This window comes from Rhamphochromis longiceps, linkage group LG11, assembly GCF_057381845.1.
Source record: "Rhamphochromis longiceps isolate RC_006_pf linkage group LG11, R_longiceps_female_GT1.1, whole genome shotgun sequence".
Lineage (NCBI taxonomy): Eukaryota > Metazoa > Chordata > Actinopteri > Cichliformes > Cichlidae > Rhamphochromis > Rhamphochromis longiceps.
In genome coordinates, this window is record NC_140567.1 from 20,163,437 (window position 1) to 20,190,472 (window position 27,036).

The 27,036-nt window shown below is 39.7% G+C and overlaps 1 protein-coding gene across 5 annotated transcripts in view; it reads right to left on the minus strand.

Moving 5' to 3' along the window:
* fhod3b (formin homology 2 domain containing 3b) overlaps positions 1-27,036 on the minus strand; it is a 93,211-nt gene that overhangs the window by 39,250 nt on the left and 26,925 nt on the right. For all 5 annotated transcript variants that reach the window (XM_085422706.1, XM_085422708.1, XM_085422707.1 and 2 more), the window contains one exon: positions 2,310-2,377. In XM_085422706.1, coding sequence (XP_085278832.1) covers positions 2,310-2,377 — 68 coding nt within the window. The remainder of the gene's footprint in view (positions 1-2,309; positions 2,378-27,036) is intronic.

Consider the following 27,036-nt stretch of genomic DNA (forward strand, 5'->3'; position numbering starts at 1 on the left):
TAACAGGAAGGAACCTCCAGCAGCCAGAGAGAGCCAACATCAGAAAAGAAAAGACAAAAAACCCCACAAACTATGGGAGAGAAAAGAAAATGTAGCAGCATATAAATGCATGGCACTCAGTGCACTATGGGAAATCACCCAGCAGCCTGAGCATTTAGCAGCATAACTAAAGAATTGTTCAGGGTCACCTAATCCAGCCCCAACTATGAGCCTCATCAAAAAGGAAAGTTTGAAGCTTAAACTTAAAAACCTGACAGTTGCTTCTATGGTCACTGAAGGATGGCTCCAAATGAAACTCAGATTTCATAGATGCCTTTGTGAAAATGGCCAAATTTCTAGCAAAAACAAACATGCTTACAGCCTTTTGCTGAAAACAGTTTTGGTCTCAAAAGCTAACACCCTTTCATATCAACTGTATGGGGAGCCATTTTTAAATAACTCATTGTTTTAATTGCATTAACTTTAACAGTTATGAATAATTAGAGGTACCTATGCTGAGCAATGTGGGTACAAACACAGGCAGACACTGTATGGCTACTAGCTCTCTGCTAGACTTCATGTCTAACAAACTCAACATCTCTACCTCGTTTTTCATGTTGGTGCCTTTTGAAGTATTTTAAATGCAAATATCTGGCAGGTACCGTGGCGTTCTTGTGGGTAACTGTACTAACAACCTATTCAAACAATGTCTTCTTCAGTTTTGGTGAGGGAAACTCTAGCACTTTATTTGTATGTCAAACAGCACTAACTAACTAAACTCTGTGTCTGGGTGATACATACACATTTTTATATAAGTTTAAATAAAATGATGGATAAATAAAGTAAATGAAATGATGTGAGTGAAGCACAATGAATGTCACGGTGGCTACATCCATTTTAATATACAGTTTATCTGCATTTTTTACTTTATACTATTATATTGATAGAGTTATTCTGGGCATTATATACTTAGCTATAAGGCTAATAAAAAGTAAGCTTAAGAAGCACAGTAATCTGATAAAATCAGCTCAAGAATCTAGTGAGATAATTTATGCTGATCTTTAAAGGCACGATTTACTCAAGAAAATGTATTTTCTCTTTGGCCTGCAGCGCTTGGTTTAGTGCAGATAGTCACTACAGAAAGGTCCATCTTATCTTGATCATATTATAACTAAATGAATGCCACAAAAACAAGAGAGCTGGTGACTTAATGTGAGCAAATTATAGTAATTTCATCTGCGCACAGTGGGTAAAACCACTGGTTAATCCTCCTGCAAAAAAGAAGATTTACTAAACAACACTTGTAATATTTGTTTTACTGCAGGCAAAAAGACTATTTCTTGTAAGAGAACAGCTACAGACACACTTTACTCATTCCAAATCATCAGCTGGTTAACACTCAGCAGAAGTTTCTCAAATTCAGCAAAAAGTGGCTGCAGATGCAGTGAGAAGTGCAATCTGTTTGCAGCTTGTTCAAATGGATTCCTGTTGCTTCGGCCGCTCCACTTCATCCCACATTTTGTCCTTGATGACAAAACCACCTGCACCTCTCACACCTGTCGATGACTCCATAATTTAAGGCCAAGCATTAGGTTTTCCGCAGGATTTAACATTTTCTGATGCGCTCTACTGTTCAGATGGGATCGAGAGGAAAGCAGCAATAAACACAGTGGGGTGGTCAGGGCTACTTCTCCCCCAGGAGGAAGTCTAAGTGCTTCCAGAACATATTTACCATATATCTGTGATGGAGACTCCAGTCATTTGGCACAGCCTAAACATAAAGGCGTGCACTAAAGAAACAGAATGACCAGCAGTTACTAAACTCATACATGTGTATTACAGAACTGGAATGTAGGGAAGAAAGACATCGATCAGAGATATTTTACAAGAATTGTCACTGTTCTCTACAGCTGATAACTCACAGGGACACTCAGAGTGTAAAAAGTAAGGTATATTAATATATCCTGAGCATATATCAATGCCTGTTGCTCTCTTTTCCATTTAACTGTCAGTTATCCCTCCCCCTCTGCGACCGACTGCCCGCTAGCCAAGCCCAGAGTGTGAAGTATGACCAGACCTGAACACTCCACAGCTGCCACGAAGGCAGACTCTCAGCAGCACAACTCTGCCTCAAGAAAACAGTAATGTGTCCAAGTGCGAGCGTGAATGTGTGCACTGACTTCTTGTATGTTAATGCGTTTAAATTGACCAAAGAATTCACAAGATTTTGAAAAAATGATTATGAGAAACACAAAGCACTGTGGGGGTTGAATGAGGTGCAGTTTTAAGATGCTCTTACTAGACATCAGCTAGAATGAATAAATAATTACCTGAAAAATCTGCTTGAGGGAAAAGAGGGCTCTCCGCAGCTCCCGTCCTGTTGAGTTGTAGAGTTTTTCTGTATGGAAAGAAATCAGGGGTGAGTGAAAAAAAAAAATCAGCTGACAGTCACACATGTGGTATGTAATGTTACTAGACTTGCAGGATGATTCTGACTTTGCTTTAAAGTAATGTGTTTTAACTGCATCAAACTTGACGTTTCCATGGACTGAAAATGTAGAGAAAACCCCTTCATCGTGCACTCATTGGAAGCAATTATCCCCAGTGGTTAAATATGAAAGCTATCCAAAAAGAGAAATAGTGAGAGCAAAACAGTAGGAGCAACTCAGAGAACATCTGCAGTGAGTTAGAGAACAGAGGATGTTTCCTGCTAACATCATACAAAGTCATGCTGGAAATAGCCACCGCAAAGGCTAAGAAACAATACATGCTTTAATCAGTTATGGTAACTCTACAGAGCAGTAAAGGAGAGTTGTGACTGACAGCAATAAAAGCATACATTTCCTGCAACTGCTATTGCCCATCCTTCTCCCTGCATGCAGTTTGCAAAGTTTGCCAGCGAGTGGCACCATTGAGCGCAGATTTAAACGCTCAATCATCACTGCTGTGTGAACTCGCTCTGACTCAGCAAAACCTGCCTGCTACTGCTGCAGATACAGCAACACAGTCCAATGCAGAGCTACTCTCTGTTGGCATCTTATAGCTGTATACACAGTTTCACTTGAAGGGATAGGTGTAAAAACATTAGTATGTACAAAAAAAGAAAAAGGCATCATCAATAAGGCTCACTCTCGCACACAACCACACCACAAAAACATGACCAGCAATACTTAGAACACACAAACAGGAGAAACAACATATTGCTCTGCATACACCCTGCACACACAAACTCTGAGAGAGCTGCCATTAAATGAACTGTGAGAAACACACACTGACGAGCATATACAGATGGGATACAGAGCAAGAGGCTCCTATTCATTATTGTTGCTTGCCTCCTCAGCTGTAGAGCAAATCCCTTCAGCTGACAGAGAAAGAAAGAGAGCAAGAGGAAGGAGTGGGTTTGTTTTCTGCCAGTTCTGTGGACAAACAAAGGCTACTTCTAGACCTTCTAGAGAATAGACCAGACAGAGTGAGCACTCGCGGTCTGGTGCCTTTTCGGTGTCACACAGCATTTTCACAGCATACATAAAACTTCACACGCAGCAAGAGCTAGGACAGGGAGGTCCACTAGGACAACAAACATCTGAGGAAGGAAAAAATTCAGCCAGAACAACACTGTAGTTATTAACACAAATAAATACCTTACATTTTAAAATATCGCCATGCTTACATCTGTCTTAATATTGTTTAATATAAACTTGGCTCTAAATTGCATTCCTAGTTTAAAACCTGCTGCCATGTTCCAGGACGTGTTATCGCAAGAAAAGGTTGTCCACAGTAACCCTACACACTTTTAATAACGTGATCCACTCGCTCTACAGACAGACAAGTAACTGGAGATGCAGACTTCCTGGGACAGGGCCACATGCGGTTCAGAGGCTCATGTTTGACGACATTGTTGAAATCATACATCTCACTATTCAATTCTAGCAGAGTTCATTATCTTTAAAGGATGTCTTATTTGCACAGTAATTCGTGACTTTCGTGGTATTCAGTATGACTAGACCCGGGCCTTAAATGCTTTGCACATTCGGTGCCGTACATGACTCAAATGCCTGATAAGCGTTAGCCTTCTACGGAAGAGTCCTAGCAAGTCACTGGCAGCAACATCCAGAAGGAATAAATCTCTACAAGTCCAGAGGTATTAAGAAGGGAAGCTGTGTGATGTTGGTAATTTATGTCTTTAAAAATAACAGGAAGGAAGTGAGACTGGACCTTTTCACTTTACCCCCCCCCCGAACAGTGTGTGACTCCAGCCTTAGCGAATCACCATTGCCAAGTCTCCACTTTGTCTTCTCAAAGCTGACACATTTTTGTAATTGGATCGGTTTTATTTTGTTTTATACGCTCCTTTTAATCACTGTCATTATTGTGGTTAAGCACATTGTAATTCTATTGATAAAAGGAAAAGAAATGTAAATTTTTAATAGCACAACACTAATAATGGTATAAATTGCATTGAGTTTTATGGCTCGAAAACAAATAAAGATAAAATAATGCCACGTATTCTGAGTCTTTGTATTATGACTACTACCGTGACTGTGCCATTATATCTGCACTGATTGAACATCATGTAAAAACGTGCCAAAGCTTTTTAACAACTCTTTCTCCCCTCGAGGTCAAGGTAGGGTCATACCTTATGCCCGGCAGGAAGATGACTAAGAGTTCAGATTAGCGATCTCTAAACAGACAAACTCTCTGATCACTGGGGTGGAAAAACAGAGCGAGATAACTCTGAGTTACTCATCACACCTTCAACATACAAATCAAGCCTGATTTGTGGTTCTACTTAACCTCAAGCCCTGAATCAGTGTGCCCTTTTTCTTCCAAAAGTCTTTACTGCACTTCCACAATAATCAGTCAACAGAGTGCTATAACAGTGATGCATCAGCACATGGGTTTCCACTGAGTTTGACTAAATCCCAGTAGCATGGCGTGTGTCGGTGTCTGTCTGTGCGTGCGTGCGTGTATGTCTGTCAGCAGCGGTAAGACTGAGAAAATTCTTCCACGTACAGCTCCACTGCAGCTTTGCACAAAGGGCTTGTGCTTCTCTACTTAACCATGTAGTTTGTACAGCATTAAATTTGTCATAAAGTTATTCCTGTGCAACATTAAATCAACTGCAGGAACAGACAGTTCCTTCCCTGTCCCCGTCTACGGTCCACACACCGATGCACCTCTCAGAGGTCCATCTCTAATGAGAAATAACTCAGTGGAGATTAGTTCCATACCATTTGGCACAGATATGCACCCAAACGTATGGGCCCTCTGCACTTCTTTATTTAGGAAAGAACTTTTGGAGTGGGACCTCGTTTATTTACAAGAAATGTTTGTGAGTCATGTTCACATGAAACCACCTGACTATTCAAACTCGACAGTTTACTACATTGGCCATGGATTTGTATTGAGGGCTTTTGCAAACCAAATGTTATATGAACAAAGGAAGACATGAGGGATAGCACATAGTTTGCTCACATAAAAACTTTCTGGGCATCGTTCAGTTTTGATTGAAGTTCAGCTGCAGATAGAAGCAAAGCATCTCTCTGCAGTCTAACCTTACGATTGCTTTAATGTACGTTTTTTTAATGTCATGTCGAGTCATGTTGCTCATTACTCTTCACACCCTAAAACAAGACGCCCTCACCGTTAAAACAATGGGTCTGAGGGTGCATCTGAGTTCTGGTTGCTCATCTTTCCTGTCATCTTCAACTTCACCTTAGGCTTTTACTGACAAGCCAACCGAAGACTGCAGAATGATTCAATGCAGTGAAAGTGTTTCTTTGATGGTTCTTGCTGATGCACCAGAGAAAGCAGCTGTTTTCCTCTCTTAAACGGCAACACACCGTTGCATTTTTCTCAGTTCAAATAGCTACAGGGATGTAATGCATTCATAATTATAACAATCATAAAAGTAAGAGCAGGATTTTCATAATTGTCAGGAATGTGCTCAGAGCGGAAGAGTTAAGAAAAAAAAACTGCTGTGGTGGGCTGATACATTCAGACAGGCCAGGACTTCAGGGATGGTCACGCTGCTGCTGAGAAAGTAAATCTGTCCTTTGCTGCTTAAATACCTTATGATTCAATGTGTCATTGCCAGCAAATTCCAGCTTCACGTTTCAGGTTTGTATGAGTCACTTTTTCATTGAAATCTCCATCTCAACCTTACCCTAAAACCCACTGTGGTCCAGCTAACAAATGAAACGATAAATAGCGAAACTAATTTGCCAACAAAGTCATTAACCTTGCAAACACTGTTCACATGCCTTTATTCCAGAACGCACTGTAAAATGAAAAGGATGACTACTGCTGCTTATGCATTGCGCAGCAGGCGGAACGCATAAACCACATCCAAAGCACAGCCAGGAAACCCACAAAGACCCCACTGGGCAGGACAACCCCACATACACTGGTGTAAATTAAACTCTGTTTGCTTTTTGGAGAGGATGTGTCAGAGTGGATGTTGAAGAAAAAGATCCTTAACATATTGTACTGCCATGTAAATAAATCTTTTTCCTTTTATACATGTTGCACAATTGCATCAGAAGCTTTCATGTGGGATGCAGAGATGGGAGAAGGTTGAGAAGCATGAAGTATGGTGTGAGGCCTCAGACAATTTTCCAGCAGACTGGGGGGCAGACAAAACTCTTGTGTTTATATGTTAAATGCTTTGAATTTTACTCTGGACTATCTAGACATCTGACCTCATCACTGTCTGTCAGACTAACAATGACTGGATGAGTATTTTTAGCTAAAAGCAAATCACTATGCAAGGTCTTTAGTCTTTCATCACCCACTTAACCATTCCATCTGTGTGTGCTGTGCTGCTAATTAGCAAGTTTACACAAGTTAAAAACAAAAACATGTTTGAGTGACGACGTAAGAAAAGTTAAGATGTTATACAATACTCGAACATGTGACCTGGTTAGAGCGCCAGGTTTACCGAAAGTCCTCATAACATCAAAAGAAGAGAGAAAGAGATAGAAAGGAAAAATGTTTTTTTCATATGTTGTTACTCCTGTTAACATGGTGGAGACTTTTCCCATTTCCCTACCTGGAGTAAACTTAAAGAGGCTCATATTTTTTATTGGACTCTACTTCTTTTAATAGCAGTTAGCCGCTGCGTAAATGCTAACTTAATAAATGGCTAATGTGGTTATGCAATTGGTAATAGTTAAATGGCTAACATGGTTAATATGTGCCTGTTTACTTCACTGAACCAGGGGCTTTACCGACCTCCCAAATTTCTAAGTAAAGACCAAGTTCAGTAAATTTAAATGCTGTTCATGTGTTCAGCTGCTGGTGAGGGCAGAGGCTGCTTTCCTGTCTGTCTGCACTGCTGCCGTGTCAAGGTGTGAGAAAGAGGAGGCTAAGGCAAGCACTGTTGATATTTATGCTGTAGGCTACCAAAGTAATTGTTAGCATCAATTAGAATCTGCGTATTGACTTTTTTGACAACCCTATAAGGTACCTCCTGTCAGCTTGATGTCAGTGAGAGCAAAGATTAGGAAAAAAACTGTCCTAAACATAACAGTCTGACGTTTTTGCCTCACAAGGTTTACTTGTATATCACCTTTGTTTGAAACTTTGTCCATATCTAAGATCAGATCATCAAATGACCACTGTTATAGTATATTACAGTATAGTCGCAGAAGCAGCAATGTCGTAGCAGTGTTTCTAAGCAGCAAACACTGTGTGTAAAGCATTGCCAGGTTAAATAGGAGGACAGAAAAAATTGACATCTGTTAGTGTAGCAACAGTGTGCAATTCAAGCTGTCTGCCATGTGGTGCACGAGCTGCTTTGATCACTTATTACACTTCAGGCACTTCCCACAATATTTACTTAAAAAAAAAAAAGCATCAGTTCTCGTGATCCTGGTTAAATCAACCAACTAATAACCTACAAACTACATGAATCAAGATGTACCGTAGCTTCACAACATTAAAGTTCACTTAGCGCCTCAAAGTTCTGTTCAGCTCAAAGCTAGACCTTCAGTCACAAGCCACTGCCTGCCCACGTCTGAATTTAGCCCTGTCCCAGGGAGCCAGGAGCTGTTCCACTGGTCAGTAAAGGCCACAGACTCTGCAAGAGGTCAAAGCTGAGGTCAGACAAACTGTAGCCATCTGGGAGAGCACAGTCTCACATGAGCCAGAATTGCCACATCACTAGCTACCATGTCTAAGGATGAAGGAAACCCTCTTTCATTTTCCTCTTTTGGTATTTTCATGAGAAACTTTTGAGTTTACAGTATCCATAATGGCCCTCTGCAGTCACGAAACATAACAGAACAACAACATCAACACTGCTTCCTTTTCATTTTTTCCCCTTCCTTTTCTCCTTTCTCACTCGGTAACGGAAACCTTGTGTTCCAAAATTTATGAAGAGAAAACACAAGTAATTAAGGTGGAAGACCTCCCAACACGTGCAATGGATTGCAACATTTTGTGGACTGGGGTTTCTCTCTGCTGTTTTTATCCCCTACTCTCTGAGGGAAAACATAAGGTGAATGATGGTTCAATAAAAGCAGATTATAGCACTCAGGTGGAAATCATTAAGCAGGAATGCAGGTATAAATAAGATCAATTCCAACATGTTTGGATTTTAAGTGCAGGATCAAGACAATTTTACGGAAAATATCTGTATATGTGTGGGAGTGTGTGGGCACTAAAGTGCACTACACATGTTGCGCACATGCAGGAATATGCGCACACTCACCCAGGCAGTTTACAAAGTGCACAGAGGAATAAAGACATTAATTAATTTGTTCCTGTTGCCTGGAGTTTATTCAAATGCTTTGGAAGCTGTGATAGAAGACATATGGAGTTGATGGTTTAGATTAGAGGAAACTGACTCAGGGCCACACAGACTGGAGAAGACTCTGTCACTGGCAGCAAGCCGTACATGGACCTACGGGGTGTGAAAGTCTCAGAGCAAAGGCAAACTGCTGAGGCTTGGAACAAGATCAAAATCATCAAAATAACTAGTAAATGTGGGCTTAATCTACTGGGGAAAAAAGAGCTGACATACAGTGCGAGACCGAAAGTCAAATGTGCGTCTCTGCGCCTGGTTTGCTGTCATTAATACAGATCGATTCTACATGAACGATGTTCAGCAGAGATCTTACGAGGTCGGTGATAAATTATGTCTGGAGTCCCAGCACAAAAGCACATGTTCTTTGAAGAATTTTAATGACAGTGTTAGAAACATGCAAATAAACCATGCTAATTTATTTTGATGCGATTTCCTCCACAGATGTTGCACCTACCTGGACTTCCTCTGCACACTGCGCAGAATGAACATTATCTACATTCTCATGAGAGCGGTAAGGGGATCGGGTTTCTGGTCTGCAACACTATCCTGGCAGAGGCATTTGATACCAAGGCATACCACAGCCAAGTTCCAATAAACACAAAAGTCGGCTCAGAGCTCAACAGCGCTCATTGTCCCACGATGGAAGCGGAGATACTGAATTGTTGTGTTTATTGATGTGTTTACATAAGGCTTGGAACGGAGTTAATGCTTTTGTCAGTTGCGATAATTCTTCCAGGAGGTAGCAGTAGCATTTGTCTTTTAGCTTACTGTTTAGATTCATACAGCCATTCATTATTCTTTAGACGCTCCTCTGCAGACCTCTTACAGGGCTACTTATCTCTGGTTAAGTCTCTTCAATAAACTGCATGCTAATTATCCATCAAGATACTATCTGACACTGTCAAAGAGAAACAGAAGTGGAAAGTGATGGTGGAATCTGCAGAATTCCAGACAAGGAGAGAGACATGACAGCAAGGCCAGTGTGAGGACAGACAAATCTTTCATTAGTGCCCGCCTGCTTAATGAGTCATTCCTTAGCTACCAGGTGGGGTGACCCTCACAACATAAATATCCTCATGCCCCCCCCTCCCCTTTTTCTTCCCTCCACTTTTTGTGTCGTCCACCCTTTCACCTGCTCAGCAGGGTTCCCCCATACTCACCAGCACTGACACAGATACGTAGTGGAGCGAGGAGAGAAGTTAAAGAACGCATCCATTCAACATACCAGACAAAAGCCTGACACAGATATAAACGAGGGGATCAACATTTTAAGTCCATCTGGTGTAGGTGGACCGTGCAGCAAGGCCAGCTGCAGCAAGGTTCAACCAAGTTACCGCAAACCTGTGGTAACAGCTGGGGCGCAGCATTATTATTTTTGCATCTATATGCTTCTCTAATAAACTGTGTATATAAAATTGGAAGGAGTTTGAGTCTAGGCTATTCCCCATGTGTTGCTTGGCAGCTGCTTCAGGGCAAACAGTTTTTCTTACTGCAGTAAAATGTGCATATAGATGCAAGGCCAGATGTCTAAAGAGAAAAGTTTAAAATCTCACTTCATATATTCCAATTCTGTCACATGTGCGCAGATGCTATAGTTCTGGGTTTTTTTAAAAAAAAATCTTTTTATACATAAAAGACAGATCCACAAAGCCAAGTGCTTTACTCAATTCAGACTTTATGATCCTTAAAATCAAAAAACGCTGTATTTTATGTGCTGCAATAGAAGGAGAATTTAAAAGTTTTTCTTCCTTTCTAAAGTTGAATTGGAAAATAGCCAATTATCAGCAATACCCTCGGTGACTCCCCCCTAGCAAGCTTTACCTCCCTTCCTCTCTCAGCCCTCTCGGCCTCTCTGCCCCCGACTTTCTCTGCTCCCTCCTATTCTTAACAACCTGACATGTGGGGAAAAACACCAGTGCAAACTGTGTCCAATAAACACAGTTGTGCTGAGACCACATCTATTTCAGACTGTGCTCTAGGAATAGGAAGTGAACACATGAGTCACAGTACACCATCTCAGTGACCGACTACTCTTAATGGAAAGGAGATGTTGAAGCACCTGATTTCTACACAGACTGGATCCTCTGCTGCCTGCTGCTGTCCTCTGTAGCACCTGTGAGGAAGAGTTTGAAATAAGGATAAACTCTTTCATAGCCCTTAATGCCTCCACATAATTACTACCACCAGCCAACAAGTTGTTCAAATGTGTTGTGCTGGTTATCGCAAAGAGAATGTATCTTCTCTCATTTTAATCACAAACATCACTACTTAGCTACTGAACAAAATAGCCCTGACTGAAAACAGCAGGGCTCAGCTTAATGAGAAAAACTCAAACTGTACAGTAAATGAAGCACAGCACCAGTAAAGAAACTCCCATCAAGCCAGAAACACCAAGCTCCAAATACTACTCATTTATTGGCTGTGTGAAGTCTTTGATCCTGATACAACAATCAAACGAGCTACAGTGTAGTGCACGAGTTTGCTCTTACGCTGTGTGTAATCTTTCCCTTTTGGATTTACCCCTTGAAGTCTCCAGAGTAAAAGAATCTCTAAAGGATTTGTAATGAGGAAAGAACTTTATCAAAAATCCTGTCCAGCTTGTTGGTGGACATAAAACGAGGCACCACTGATGTTCTGCAGCGATCACAAATAGCTACCATGACTATGTCGGGCATTTCATGAGCGCCCCGTCATGACAGATTGTTGCATCTTGGCAGCGGCTTTGTGATGCTGACCTGGGTGTAAAGCGTGATCTGACTGTTGACAGGTGACAGCTTTGGAAAAGGGTGAAGTAAGCACTATTATTGACAACCAAAGTGTAAAGATAAAGTGGGCAATGAAAGCCATTCTCTGATTAAAGAGGCATGATAGCCATGCATGAGGCAGACTGACAATGGAAGCTTTAAATATAAGATGTATAACAGAGTCAAATCTAAATACTTTAACAGACAGCAAATGCAATGAAACCTAACACGAGGCACTTTCATCCTGAGGAGGTAATTATCTGTTTTGTCAAGAAAGTGTTTTGTTTGGACTAATACCGCTTTATTCCCAAGTGTCACTGAAATGAATATAATCCATTCTTGGCACAGGCAATCAAAGGACTCAAAGACCTGTTTTGTCCTCTGGGGCCAACCTGTTTGCCCAACTGGAACAAATTCACCATAAACATGACTGACTGCTTTCTCGTCAAAATCCTACTTAACAATGCCAAATGACTAATGTGTTCACTTTTCAATTCCTCATGGATCATATCAGAAATTTTCCACTCATGTTAGCAGCTGGCAGATAAGGATCAAATATTTGCTTGGCAAGCCAAATAGGTATGGTCGATGACCTGCCTATTGGCACGGTAAATGTTTTTCCCTGGTTTTTGTTTTTCGTGTGGGCTTCGATTGAACGTCTTTCTGCCGGCTGTCTTCTACACATTTTCTGTACATGAGCCCGTGTCGTGACATGTGAATGGTGTAGCAATGCAATGCAGCTGCTTGGCTTTTTTTAAAACACCAATGCAAACAGAGGCACATTTCAGTTACTAAATCCCAGTTTCTCTTTGTTGCACCGTGCTGCGAAGAAAAATCTCAGATATTCAAGCATGTCATCCTCCCGGTCACTTCACCGAGGAGGGTCAAGTGTCACTGGGCCTCACAGTATCCCTGACATGTTTGGACTAGTTTGAATAAATACAGTGATACAGCACTCTGGATCACTGTACCACAGTGGGCTTGCCTCCCAGTGAGAAAGTAACTACAGCCCAAATGAATCCTACTTTGACACACTCAAACACACACAAGAAATTCATGTAGCCAAACTTGTATATCAGTTTTTCCAATATTGCCATTTTTACAGATGGGAAAAAGAAAGTTTTCACCGGATTCTATGCAGTCCTGTGAAAAAAATTAAGTGCACTCTTACTGCTTCCATAGAAATTATGAAGGTAATTAGCAACCAGGTTCTGCACTTAATAATTAGTTAACCATAAGCAAGAGTGAGTTTAAAAGAAGTTGGGGCAGTTCGCTGGTCTGGAGCATTCAGGTGTGTGTTAACACAATGTGACAATCTTCCCAGGACTGGACATCCTGGCAAACATCCCACAAGCTCAGACCATGCAATGCTCAGAGAAACTGCAAATCACTCAAGAGCTACATCTCAGACTCTCCAGGCCTCAGTTAGTATGTTAAATGGTAAATGGCCTGTATTTGTATAGCGCTTTACTAGTCCCTAAGGACCCCAAAGCGCTTTACACAACAAGTCATCCACACATTCACACACTGGTGATGGCAAGCTACATTGTAGCCACAGCCACCCTGGGGCGCACTGACAGAGGCGAGGCTGCCGGACACTGGTGCCACCAGGCCCTCTGACCACCACCAGTAGGCAACGGGTGAAGTGTCTTGCCCAAGGACACAACGACTGAGACTGTCCAAGCCGGGGTTCGAACCGGCAACCTTCCGATTACAAGGTGAACTCCCAACTCTTGAGCCACGATCGCCCCCGAGAGATCAAAGTTCATTACAGAAAAAAGACCACCTTTAAGATTGAACTCCTCTATAAATCAAAGTATTCTAGAGTCAAACATAGAGACAGCTGTTCAACAGCTAAAGCTGAATCAGGTCACGCACTGGGACAGTGATCCCAAATACAGACAAGATCCGAGGTGTGACAAAAGTCCAGACCTCAACCGGATTGAAATGCTGTGGTGGGACCTTAAGAGAGCTATGCATAAATGAGTGCCTGCAAACCTCAATGACCTGAAGCACTCTTGTAAAGAAGAGCGTGCCAAAATTCCTCCCCAGCGATGTGAGAGACTGATAAAGTCATACAGAAAACGATTACTTCGAGTTATCACTGCTGAAAGTACTTCTACAAGCTACTGAATTATGGGGTGCACTTAGTTTATCCGAGGACTGCAAAGAATCCTGCGATAAACTTTCTTTTTCACATGACTATATATTATCGTATGTGCATGTGAAAATTTTAAGTTGTGCAATGCAGATAAAATGCTTTGTATGATGTGGAAATGGTGAACAGCCAATTCCACTGTTTACATAGCTTTATGTGTATACATGCATAAAGAATATTTGCCAACACATAAACATCGGAATTTTTTATTTTAATCAGCACCAGCCCCAAAAATCCATTATTAAACCATTGTTTGTTTTTACACTTTTCACATGTATTTCAAAAGGGAAAAGTTTTACTGAAAACAACCCCAAAAACATCTGCTATTTCAGATTATGCCCACATTCAAAAGAAAAGACACGAGGAAAAATTACTGCCTCAATGAAAGTGAGATAGCGAACGTCTGTTGTACCGGCAACTGCTGTCCGTTTTGATGAGAGACATACCTGGCTTTCAGCAAACATGCCCCAGCAATATAAATGGCGCTCAAGAGATTTTTGGAAAACCACCATTAAGAGCAAGTCATGCATTGCTATAGCATGACAGTGTCGAGGTGCAAAGGGATTGGCTGGCACACATAAAGTGCCCTCAATTTCTGATAGGATGAAAAGGAGTTCTGGCTCACAGAACTACTGAGGATCAACCGTCTTTTGGCATGAAAGAATGTGAAGTGTTCTCTTGCCTTATTTAGCCAAAGACAGCCATCATATCACAGAGCGTGCAGAGGGGGGGCAGAGGTGCAGCCAAGATTATGATCCAAAGCAATAAAAAACAACGTCAACAACACATACCTTGAAGTAACGTAAAAATATTTGTGGTATGGGGATGACAAAAAGTGTGCACAGGGGGATAAGAGACGTGATAACATCCAAAACGATGGGCCAGATATTCATTAAGTGGAGGAGCTATTCAAAGACTTAATCCAGAGCAGCCTCCTCTGCTAAGTTTGCCAAACATAACAAGATATGTAATGAGAGTTTTAGCTCGCCCACTCTCTTTTATATTCCAGCTAATAATACATTAGATTAGATTTCTATATTAATGGCTACAGAAAGCTACTACTGGCACAGTCTGGTGTCCTCCTTTCACCTTTTTCTCCATCTTGTCCAGCGATGCTGAACTTCAACTGTCTTTTGTGAAGGCAGGATCTTTATTTTTCCTGTGTGTGAGTGTTTGTCTGCTTGTGTTTCTATGTGACAACTGGGTGTTTGTGTGTGTGTGTTTCTTCCTGGATAAGACACAGAGATAAGAGATTCCCAGCAGCCTTTAAAAGGAACAGCATGGGAGTAACGACTAAACATGTGACAGTAAACAAAATGAATAAAAAACGACGAAGCTGTTCAAGGAAAGTTTCAACAGAAATGGCAAATAAGACGTGTTCCACCTTTTAAGCATGAGCATTTTACTGATATTCTTCAACTGGTTCAGTGTAGAGTGGGTGCTTTCACCACCCTAACCCCTAGAGGTCTCTCTCCAATGTTTTTTTTTTTTTTCTCCTAGCTTCACTATGTTTGCATGACAAGTAGAGTTAACAGGTTTAACTATCCCAACAAGACGGGAGGCCAGTGTAATAAAGACGGGGGGTGGGGTGGGGGGCTTGCTCTGTGCGCAGTAGGGGGTGAGATTTACGCATGGCTGAATTTAAATCCATGGAGACACAAAGATGAAGAAAAACTCTTGCATAATTTGGGTCACTTGAGATAACACTCAGATTTTAGCATTTTATCCCCTTTCTACCAAAGTGAGGGCAAAAAATGACTAATATAAGTTTGTCATAGATGACGGATACTTACGTCTGCATCATCATGAGACATCAGCAGTATGTCTGCTTTATAGTATAACTAAAATGTGTTTTTCTTCATCAAACTTAAGTTCTGTAAATTTCAGGATAATGACTTTTAGAATACTTTGATACTTTCTGAGCTAATTCTGCATAATTCTCCACTCGCACAACAAATTCATAGAGCAACAATTATTTATCCAGGAGATGATTTGGACACAATAGCCAAAAAAACAATAAGTATGATTTGGACAGTGCAAACAATGCATGACCACACATACCTTTGGGGTATGTTTTGCATAAAGGTACAGGGTAGGGCTTCACAGTTGGAAGCCCCGGTGTGCTTTTCGTACAGCGGCCATGACAGATTCTAAATCTTAAAACTCACTTCAAATGTTTTTCATCTTGATCAACCATGATCTACCCATAAAATCAACTATTTTTAAAAGCCAAATCCCAAAAAGAAAAAAAAAAAATTCCACTTGACCTACATATACCCCTGTTCCACCTACCCTGCAACTCCTAAAAAAAAGGTGAAGAAAGCATGCAGTAATACCGTGTTCGGGTGGGGGGGGGGTTTCTGGGTCTGCATAAGGCAATATTTTAGCAGGCAGCAGCCCTGCACGATCACACTGTAACAAGTTCAGACACCTTAGCCCAAGACTGGTACAAGAATCAGGCCTTTTGATGTTTGCACATTAACCTCCTCCATTCCTCAGGTACTCCCCCACTCTATCACATCTCCCACCCTGTCTTGACCCTGTGCCAGTTTCGCCAAAACCTTTTCAAGCACACCTGGTAGTGGTTAGGCTCAATCACAGCACAAAAGCTCCTGAGTGCTGCTGGAGAAAAAAAAAAAGAGGAAAAAAAATATAGGAAGAACTCAACAGTAAAGACAGCAAAGATGTGCTAACAAGACTATCTACTGTACTTCAGAGTGGATTTACAATGTGACAAACAATTCTTTTGTAAATATGAAACCTTTTATTGAGCCGCTTGTGTTACTGGATAGTGCATCTGGATCAAAGATAATTGTAGGAACAAGTATGAAAGTGTTATGTACTTTTTTCTTTTCTTTTTTTTTTTAACACAACCACACTTACCCACAGTGAGCATATTTTGTAACAACAATGAACAGGGCCAGCTCATTACAGTGCAGGGGCGAGGTTCCAGTGTTTTATCACACCTGCTGAGGAAAGTTAAAGCACTTTTCCATAGGTGGAGCCAGTGGATCCATTTTCACATTCACCAGCTGCTGTGTCACAGGCTTTACGGAAGGCGTAATTTCACTGATTTAGATCAAATTTCACAGTTCAGGAGAGTTAAAACGAGTTTTTCTTCCAGGAAACCCCCTGACTCTGTAAGGACTAAATCTGTAGTATATTAGATACTCAAATGAAAACAACTTTGTGTTCCCAGTATTGTATCTCTACAAATTGTGTTCATATTCTTAAAAAGAAATAAAAGAAAAAACTTGCTGTTCCAAAGATGAAGCAGGTATTGGACTGGCCTACGCTCTGATCTTGTTCAGATAAATGTGAAACTTTGGAAATGCTCGACCACCCCAGCTGGATTCCATAAAAACATTAAAACGGCCTTTGCACTTGGTAAAAGCCACAGAATTTAGCTAGCAGACAACATAATTTCTATACATTCTAAATATCACATGATTAAAAGGAGAAGAGGTTAGATAAGCGGCGCAGAATATACAACATAATTACAGACCTACAAACAAAAGCTGTGTTTGGACTGAGAACAATGGCCGCTTGAAAATGGGTGCCTATCGCTAAGATTTGCATACCGTTTCCGTATAAGGAGGAAGAAAGCGCATTTTGTTAAACGACTAAAGCGAAAAGTGAAACAGTCCGAACAGCATCCAGGGGGAAAAAAACAGACGTGTGTTTACAAAGTCAGCGTAAAGGCACAGTTTCATTTAGTCTCCTTCACCTAGTATTGAACAGTTTGAAGTGCTGTAATGTTTGATCAGTGGGTGGGGATAATTATTTTTTTCCCTTTTTATTGGTTTTCTATTGATTGGACAAACAACGACAGCTGTGCTCCATAAATAGTGTCCAGCACAAGATCCATACTACCTAATTTAGTGGTTTAGTTTTACATTTTCAGATCTAATTTTGTCTGCTGTACTTGGTGATATCTGATGAGATCACTGGTGTGCTGTTACAACTTTATAACCATCCCAGTTTTATTCTTGTTGATCTGTTCTATGATGGACCTGCATAAAGTTGCCAATTTCTTTGTAATGATAGCTCACCTTAGTAACATTTTACAATTTCAATATTAGTGTGTGCTTACAATCTTTATGCTTATAACCACATGTAATCGGTACGTCCCAAACTTTGCCCTCATTAGATATGATTAGAAACAAGCTGAAATCAAATATTCCGAGAGTACTGCTGTTATTCTAAACAGAAACATGGTAGAAGCTAAATTTGAGAAAGGGGATGAACAGAACAACAGAATAACATAATAAATTTTGGGGCAATGTTTATGTTTTTATTTAACTGTTAGCAAGATCCAGCAGAATATGAATAGATGGATGGATCGATGTTAGCAGGGTGGTGCAAAAAAACAAAACAAAATCTCTGGTTGATTTTCATATAGTAAGATGGAGAAGTAAACATTTTTAGTACTTTTAAAGTTTGTCAAGGACTTGGTCTTGCAGCTTATGAAGCAGGCCTCAAGGCCACAGCTCGAGGAGGTGTGCACTCAAGGGTTGACAGACTTTACCCCCTGCACCTTAAACAATGAATGGCCAATTTGCAATGAGATCTGAATAGGAAAATTTCTCACTAAGGGGAGGTGTCTGAAGAACACCAGCTGTTTAGCTAAAAGCCATATTGGACATGTGTTGTCCACATGTCCAATGAATGTTCCTACCACTCAAATAGAGGCATGTCTTAATCCAATACGCCAAATTCTGAATAGGAAGCATTTTAGAAAGTCTTTATTAATCTTTATTTAACCAGGAGGCGACACTCTTGAGATTAGGAATTCTCATTTACAAGAGTGTCTCGAGTTGTTATTAGCAAAGGCAAAATGATTATATCACTACGCACACCAGACTTTTCCTAACATGTTGCTTACTGCCAATATGTTTGCATCCATGCACGTTATATAAATGTTGCAATGTTTTTCTAAACTATAGTGGGAAAAGGCACGAACAGTAGGTGCCATAAAATGAATATTCTGCTTCTAAAACAAACTCATATCAATGGCTCCTGATATGTTAAGTTGCTACTTAAGTTGTAGGACTTATTTTCACCTTATAATATAGCCTGAATTCAATTAACACAAAGAGTGTGAACCAAATCTACTGAATTAAACATTTAATTCTGGTATTGTGTGCAGTGAATGCTCTCCTGTATCTCTAAAGTTAACCCTTGACTTGGATAATTAGCTGCTGTATTTTTTTGCACTTGTATCCCAGTCCCTCTCTACATCTCAGACTTTCCCTAGAAGAAGCGTTTGCATAAATATAAAGCAAGCTGTCTCCCCTGCTGTCTATGTCAAAATGTGTGCAATTGCAACAGAGTGAACACTTTGTGTTTGCATTGCGGGAGAGCAAGCCTGTACTTAGCATGTTGTTTTTAGCTAGTCTTAATGTCTTCCATGTCCGGGCCCATTTGTCTCTGGGCTGACTGGGCCACATCAGTGGGGAACACAGAGGAGAAAAGCGAAGTCTGCATGTGTGTGATGTGTGTGACAGCTGCAGGCCTGGTTCACATAGCCACTGTGGCCCACTCTGTCACACCACCCAATAAAGCCTCAACTGTAATTAGCATATGCAGGGTGAGAGTTTTGTTTCAGCTGGTCTGCGTTTGCTCTTTAATCTTGTATATGTATTTAAGTTACATAAATATTAACATAAACATAAAAAAAGAAATACAAAGGAGGGAATGAGATGTTGATGAAGAAGCTGGAAATGCTCACTTAAAATCTGAGGTGATCCATTCAGTCTTTTTGATAGTGAGGTACTCTAAAGTTGTCAAGCAGAGAGCTGGTACGGGTGAATGCCTAATTCCTGGAACTTGTACTCTTAACTTTCTTGATAATGGAAGATAAATATTTTTTGTGTTGAGTAGGTATTCATGTATCCCAAACAAAACATCCCAAACATCTCTCTCACTGTTTTCAATGACAGTGGTGATCATCACGCTTCAGTTCACCTTTTTTTTTGCTGATTTGAGGTGATTGTAAAAAGATAACTTTTTTTTCCCCTCCAGGTAGCTAGTAATTTTCAGGTTGATCCCATAGAAAGTATAAAACACGGCTGTAGCTTCCAGGTCAGAAAAATTAAACCAATGTGCAAGTTACACCAGATGGCGATAGCTGTGGTTCACAAAAGACTGGTCCCACAGAAGTCTATGGGAAAATGGTTTTCAATCTTGATCTCTGTCACTTCTCTGCTGAGTTCAGTTACTGCGTGTGGGTCTTATTAAATTTGATAATAAAAAAGTGAAGCTCGCTGGCTAATGACCGAGTGTGCAGTTTTACAGTCAGATGAAACCAAGACAATCAAAATGCTCCTCTCAAGACTTTGAAACCAGCGGGTGACATCACAGCAGCTACTGTATGTCCATTTCTTACACTGTTTGTGTGTGCTTCTTACTTTCTCCTTAAGTAAATTTTTAACTTCTAAATATAGTGAAAAACAGCTATCCCCTAGTCTTTCATATAATGTGTCACATAATTGCTGTTGATTACCACCAACTTTCAGTAGCCTAAAAAAAAACAAAAAAAAGAAAATCTGTAAACCTTCATCAAATTAACTCATTTGGGATCAAATGTGCTGTATGTCCACACAGCTGATATTACAGTCAGTATTATTAAAGATAAATGCTAATAACAATTTGGAGTGTTAGGTAACAAAAAGTTCTACTATACTTGCACAAAAAATGCCTGTAAAATTCATGAAACTCTACTGCTGACATATGTAAACTGAATTCCTTAAATCTGATCACACCAGCTCGACACTGCTGGATCTAGGATGTCATAAAAACACAGCCACTGCAGTGCAGCATAAAAACTCAGAGACAAAAATTGTAATTAAAAACGATATCATGACATGATTATACAATATACTGGGGTCAGTCAGTCCAGTCATGTCACACTCCTGTGAATGCCCAGTGTGGCAACACATCAGAGAATTAGACACTGGCAGATTAAAAAAAAATGAATATAATTATTTTACAATATAGATTTATTTTTGTTTGACAAGATTATATTGTTTAAAGGGATATCCAACAGAGATCAAGAGAAAATTACCATCTTCTTCAGTGGATGGAAACATACCAAATATGTCCACCACAGGATTTTGTGACCACAACAGCACAATAAAATGAGTTTAAAAAAAATACACACAACAAAACAACTAACATCTTATTCATTACATCTTACTGACATGTTTGAAAGCCGAAGAAGGGCAATAAACTCCTGTGAAGCAAAGTAAATTCACTCAGTGTGAATTTAATGGTTGGCGATTGTGTTAGTTGCCAAAAACGGCCTTAGTCTTTCGCCTTAGAGTGACGGGCATGTTTGCCACACAAAGTTTACATCTACAGTGTGGCTATTACTCTTTTAAACACATCAGTAACTTGTAGTCTTAGTAGCAATGCAGGGTGTGGAATTAGAGCATGTGCCTGACCATCTCCCCTGTGGACATCAATAACTTTTCCAAACATCTGTATTAGTTCATGTGACTGAGACAGGATAAAGGTCTCTTATAATACTGTGAGCCTTGGGACATAACCACCTGATTCTGCTGACCCACATTTTTCTGTTGTTGCATTGTTTGGTCCCTGAAGTGAAAATCGGGGGTGGGCGTAATTCGTTTCCTTCTCCTAAAACATCCACATCTGTGCATACGTCCATCACAGCAGTGGTAAAGCTGCAGGTTAATTTTGTACCTGGCCAGCCTTGTTGTAGACTGATTCGTGCCTAGGTGATGGCCTGGTTATAATACTTGTGTTTTTCTAAAAGTAATTTAACTTAGAAAACATACAATCATGCTCAAATTACAATGTATATCAATAGCAAAACCTGTCAAGTTATTTAATGTGGCACGAATGGTTTGAAACAAACATGCTGACATCATGACTCACAACGCCCTAAGTGAGAAAGATGAAAATTATAGTTGCTTAAAAACTTATAGTGACCTACAATTTGAAGTCCCAGAATGTCATCAACTTCAAAAAATGTCATTTACAGATGTAACACTATACTGTATATATTTTAAAAAACAAAACAAAACAAAAAAACATGTACTCTAGGCCTGTATCCAAAGTTAACATGCAATGGCACACTACTAGAAAAAGTAATACAGTGTGAGAAGTTTTCACCCCTTTCCTTACATGGTGGATCTGGAGACTTCTCATGCCAGGCATTAGGTCTAATGTTAGCTCTCCATAACAGTGTAACAGCCAAGAAATATGAACCGTTTTTACAGGACCAGGTGCACCTTTTGATGCATTGTTCACTCAGTAAGTTAAGAAATAGTAAAGCCCCCCTCACTGACACAGTTAAAACAAATTAAAGTGCAATTTCACAAACAGCAGAGTGAATTCTAGCACCTTTGCGGTTAAATCTCCTCATATACATGGCTAAGTCCTTGTATTACTGCATTCTTTGGGAAAATGAAGCTGCAAGAAAAGATGAAAACAGTTCTACCCCTTCTTATGTAATTGAAAGGTTTTAGTAAAGGGAAGAGTCAACGCAAATAAAAATATGCTGATTACCAAATGACCATATATAAAGAAATAATGCTAAATTAATTGGTGTCTAAAATGCTCTCGCCTGCTTTTCTCTTTTTTGTGCCTTCTTGAACATGACAGAAATTCCTCAGACATCCTGTAAAGCCATCAGGCTTATTCTCCCTCATGTCACAAGTTAATGGGTGGTCAACTATTATAACATAGCAGATTCAGATACTACAAAAACACCACCTTGCTCATGGCCTGAACATAAGTAAGTCTGTATCAAACTTCAGTAATAGTGACTAGAAGAGAGAGATCTTTTACTTGCAGTAATCCCCCTGAGCATAGTTCTTATATAGCTTATAAGATTTATGGCTAAAGGTAAACCAGTTATAGCCCAAACACTTTATTCTGTATTATGAGTTGCTATTTCTAGTATCACAGTTGTTTTAGCTGCCTATTTTTAACGCAATCATTGCTACATCTTCGTATCTGCAAAACATCCATTAATGTTCAATAAAGCAATGAACAGCATGAAGGACTAGGCTATAGTTAGCCAGGGAGATTTTGGACTAGATGAGACCAATGCATTGACAAAATCAGCCAAAGGCTTACCTGATGCTAGGATATCACTAGTATTGCAATATTTTGCATGTCAATATTGTATCTTATTATAAAAACTCAAATACAAATTGAACTTTTCAGTACTAGAATAACAAATTTAATCACTTTTTCAGTCCAGCAGATGGTCCTGCTGACTTTATGTAGTGAGGTCAGCTGAGGTGATGCCCAGTGGGAAGAAGCAAAACAAAGATAGAGAGAAATTCCAGAATGAAATCAGAAAAACATCATCCCTGTTTAAACCAAACATAAGTACTGTAATTATTTTGGGTTTTTTAACAATGGTGGAAAATAGGAAATTAATATGACACATGTGGTTTGTGTTGCATGAAAGTAAAAATACTCTAGGAATATGACAAACATTCTCTTCTTGCTACCATCCTGAGACAGCGTTAGCCAAAGATAACAAAGCTAAAGTCAATTCAGCTAAAGAACCAACCAACACTGGACACACTTAGCTTAACAAAGCTACCTAGTAATTCAGAAGAAGAAAACACAATCCATGTGCAATGACCTGCACCCATACAATACTGCAGAAAACAATATTGTTCCCAGTAATTTACTTCCTTGGACTTGTTAGTCTGCTTGCCTATCAATCCTTCTTATCGGTTTCATTTTCACACGTGCTATAATCAGCTGATTTCAGTTTGTGTGCCAGAGGAGGAAAATATTTGCACAGTCTGCACAGGCATTACTTTTTTATTGCACAAAAAGATGAAATCACTGCATCCAGACCAGACAAAACAGCCGCATTAACCTGCTAACACAACTCTGATTCTTTGCTAGCACTTGCACAGACAGCATGCTAATGCTAAGCTAGGCAAGGACACAGGGTGATAAAAACTTTGCAAATTACACACACACTCATATATATACACACATATATACATAAACTTTAATGCTATACATATATATATATATATATATATATATATATATAGCATTAAAGTATATATATATATATATATAATTAGCTCATAAAATGATGAGAAAGCAGGGTAGCAGTTCAGAATACTGTATTTTTTCATTCGATTCAACGAGTGAAATTATGTTAAAATGATGGCTATAACATAATTTGACTTCAACCTGACTTTAACATAGATACACTTTTAAAAGGCTATAAACCTCTAATGAATTGAACATTGCTAGTAAGGAAATCTTTATAAATACTAATTTTTTACTTTTCCTTAACCAAATCTCAACATTGTTCAGACACGCAAATATATCTTTTAAATTCCTTTTCAACAGGTTTCAGCTGGGTAAGTCATGACTGAATAGGACATGACCTATTATTAGTTATTTTACTCACTAAGCAAGCATGCTACAGATTTAATCAGTTCGAGAGAGCTGTTATGCATTGAGTATAGGTAATGTATGCAGGATAGATCAAAAAATAGATTAGCACCATTGCAAAAAACTCTTAATGAGTCACCAGCTGAGCTAAAATAGATGGGGGGTTACACTAAATATACACACGAGCTCATGTAAAACCCTAAGATAAAAATACAGTCCATTGCATTAGATATGGTGCTGGGCATGTGGTGAAGTCTGTAAAGAAAAATTTACCCTAATTTTCTCAGATCCTTTTTAAAAGGCAAATAACACATGACAAAGCGCCTCTGTTAATATTCAGGTCACTCTTTCAGTAGCACTCTTTATCTAACTGGGAATATATTATGTATTATGAGCACAGCTGATGTGATATTTTAGTCTCGCAAAGAGATCAAGTGACACATGGTGTTGGGTCTGGTGATGATAAGAATAATAGCCACATTTAATTGGGTGCATCTAACATTTTGAATAATTCCTCTGGGAAAAGAAGATCTTGCGTAACTACAGGTTGGTGAAGTATTCTGATGTTATTGTTTTAATTAGCCATTAACCATATTACGGTAATACATAACATCTCTGTATGTATGTTTGCTTCTTTGTCCAGCACCTCTTCCTAGACAGTTTAGCATCCCAAATTGGCAGACAGGTACATCTTAGGCCCCTGAAGGCTCTTATCTAATATCAGACCTTGTGATGTCATCATGTTGCCTAGCTACCTGCTAGCAATGGCTAAAACTGCAGCATTTTAGCATTTACCAATTTATGACATCTTAGAAAATGATTTTACATTTTATTTTTTGAATTTCACATTAGCAATGATGTGATGATATAATGCAATCATGTTGACTAGCAACCACCTTGCAACAGGCTAAAATGACCCATTTTGGAAATTCTGTCACCCCTACTTTTGAACATTTCTCCATGTGATTAAGGATATCAGTACCTTAACCAAACAAAACAAAACAAAAAAACACTGCATGGGCATGTCCCAGTGTAAATTAATGTAATAAGGCAGTAGTACACCAAAGTAATTCCCTAGGTTTTAATCACAGTAACATATTTTGGCTTCACAACAGACTCAGCTAACCTAAGCTAATTAAAAATAATAACAACATTGATTGCTTTACCAATGTGAAGCAAGGAAAGGCACATAATTTTGCTACATATGATACATATGATCCTCTGAAAGAAGCTGTATTTCTTTACAGATTCGTTTCTATGATCATATATAACTTGAAAAGACATCTAATCTCTTTCATTTCAAGAAAACGCGAACATGCCGCAAAGAAGATGGATATGATTAACTTAACACCACAATAAAATATTTAGTCACACTTGACTGCCTCAGGGAGAAATTGATAGCAGTGACTTGAGATTTAAACATGGAAAGTATGGCATTTAGTTCACTTAATTATGCAGAGACTTTGATTTTGGTCCAAATAGGATACATTGGCAGCTAGCTTCAAAAAGTCTAAAATTCTATAAGACTAATGAAATACACTCCCAAGAACATTCTAGATCAGATGAGAAACTGTCTCTTCTCAAAAGCCGTATGAATGTCCCATTATACTAGAAACTTCTGTTTGCCAAGTCAGGAAATCTCTTGCTGTTTTGATGAGACAAACATCCATAGAAATCCAGCATTTCAGCAGGGTGCTAATTTGTCATGCCCCACCACAACATGCAGAATGTATACAAGGCCATTCAATGTCCCGCTGGCTCATGTGGGCCATTCTGAGGGGGAGAAAAAAAAATCACAGCAATATAGACAGACAGAATGAGATGGATTCCTGCATTAAGTGGATGGGGTCCAATTCATAACAGGACTTGGGTTACAGTACAGTCTACTGCACATATGGACTTCTTTGTCCCACATTCCCCCTCATTCCCTATTCACGACAACAAAACCCTACAAGCAATGTCCAATTTTGAACCATTTTATTGTATCATATATTTATCATATATCTTCTGCTTATTTGTGTTGCTTAAAAAAATATCACTAAACATAACATATGACCCACTCCCAACAGGACTAGATAGTGCTTTGATAATGCAAAAGAAGTCCTATTGCTGCCATCCTCCTCTGCTCATCTTCACTGTGGTGGAGCACAATGTCTCCATCTTTCCTTAGTAATAGTAAGCCCGACACATCTAGCTTACACTGGACTCGGTGATCCTGGGTTTCTGTGGACTCAACACTTTCCAAAGATAACACGGGCCACAGATTTCCACTCACGGGCAGGCTGAGGCCCTGCTGAGGCAGACTGCCTGATGGGGAACAGACCAAAAAGAGCAGCCACATCTCACAAGATGCATAGCACTGTACTATGTGATATGCCGTCAAGGTTTGCAGTTAGTTACTTCAGATGACAAAAACAGGGACCAACAGTGTCAGAAGACTGTGCACTCAGGGGATAAAGAGGCGCAAGTGGCTTTAGAAAATGATACCTTAGACAGAATAATAAGAATGTCACTAAGTACAAAAAGGCAAACAAATCAAGTGCTTTATAAGTGCATTTCTTTGTCTACTATGTATAACTCTTCGCAAATGGCTCCTGTGTCCCATTAACTCTCTGTTGCCCGTAGATATGTCTGTGATATATTGTCCTATTCTAATATCCAGAGGTAAACTGAGATTTCCAGAAATGAACGATCCCTCTAAGAGGGCCTAAAAAGCCCAGCCTGGCTGTGTGCACAGTCATACACCACATGGCATCTTAGTAGGGGAACATTCCTCCATGTCTTTTTCTCTCCCTCTAAAACCATTTTTCTCGATTTAGAAATGGGGGGCACAAAAAGCGGTTTAGTGCAAAAATATGGGGCAGCAGATTAATGCAAAATTAAGCCATAAAAACCTGACATATGTGAAATGTCCCAGACTGGGAATGAAAAATCATTTC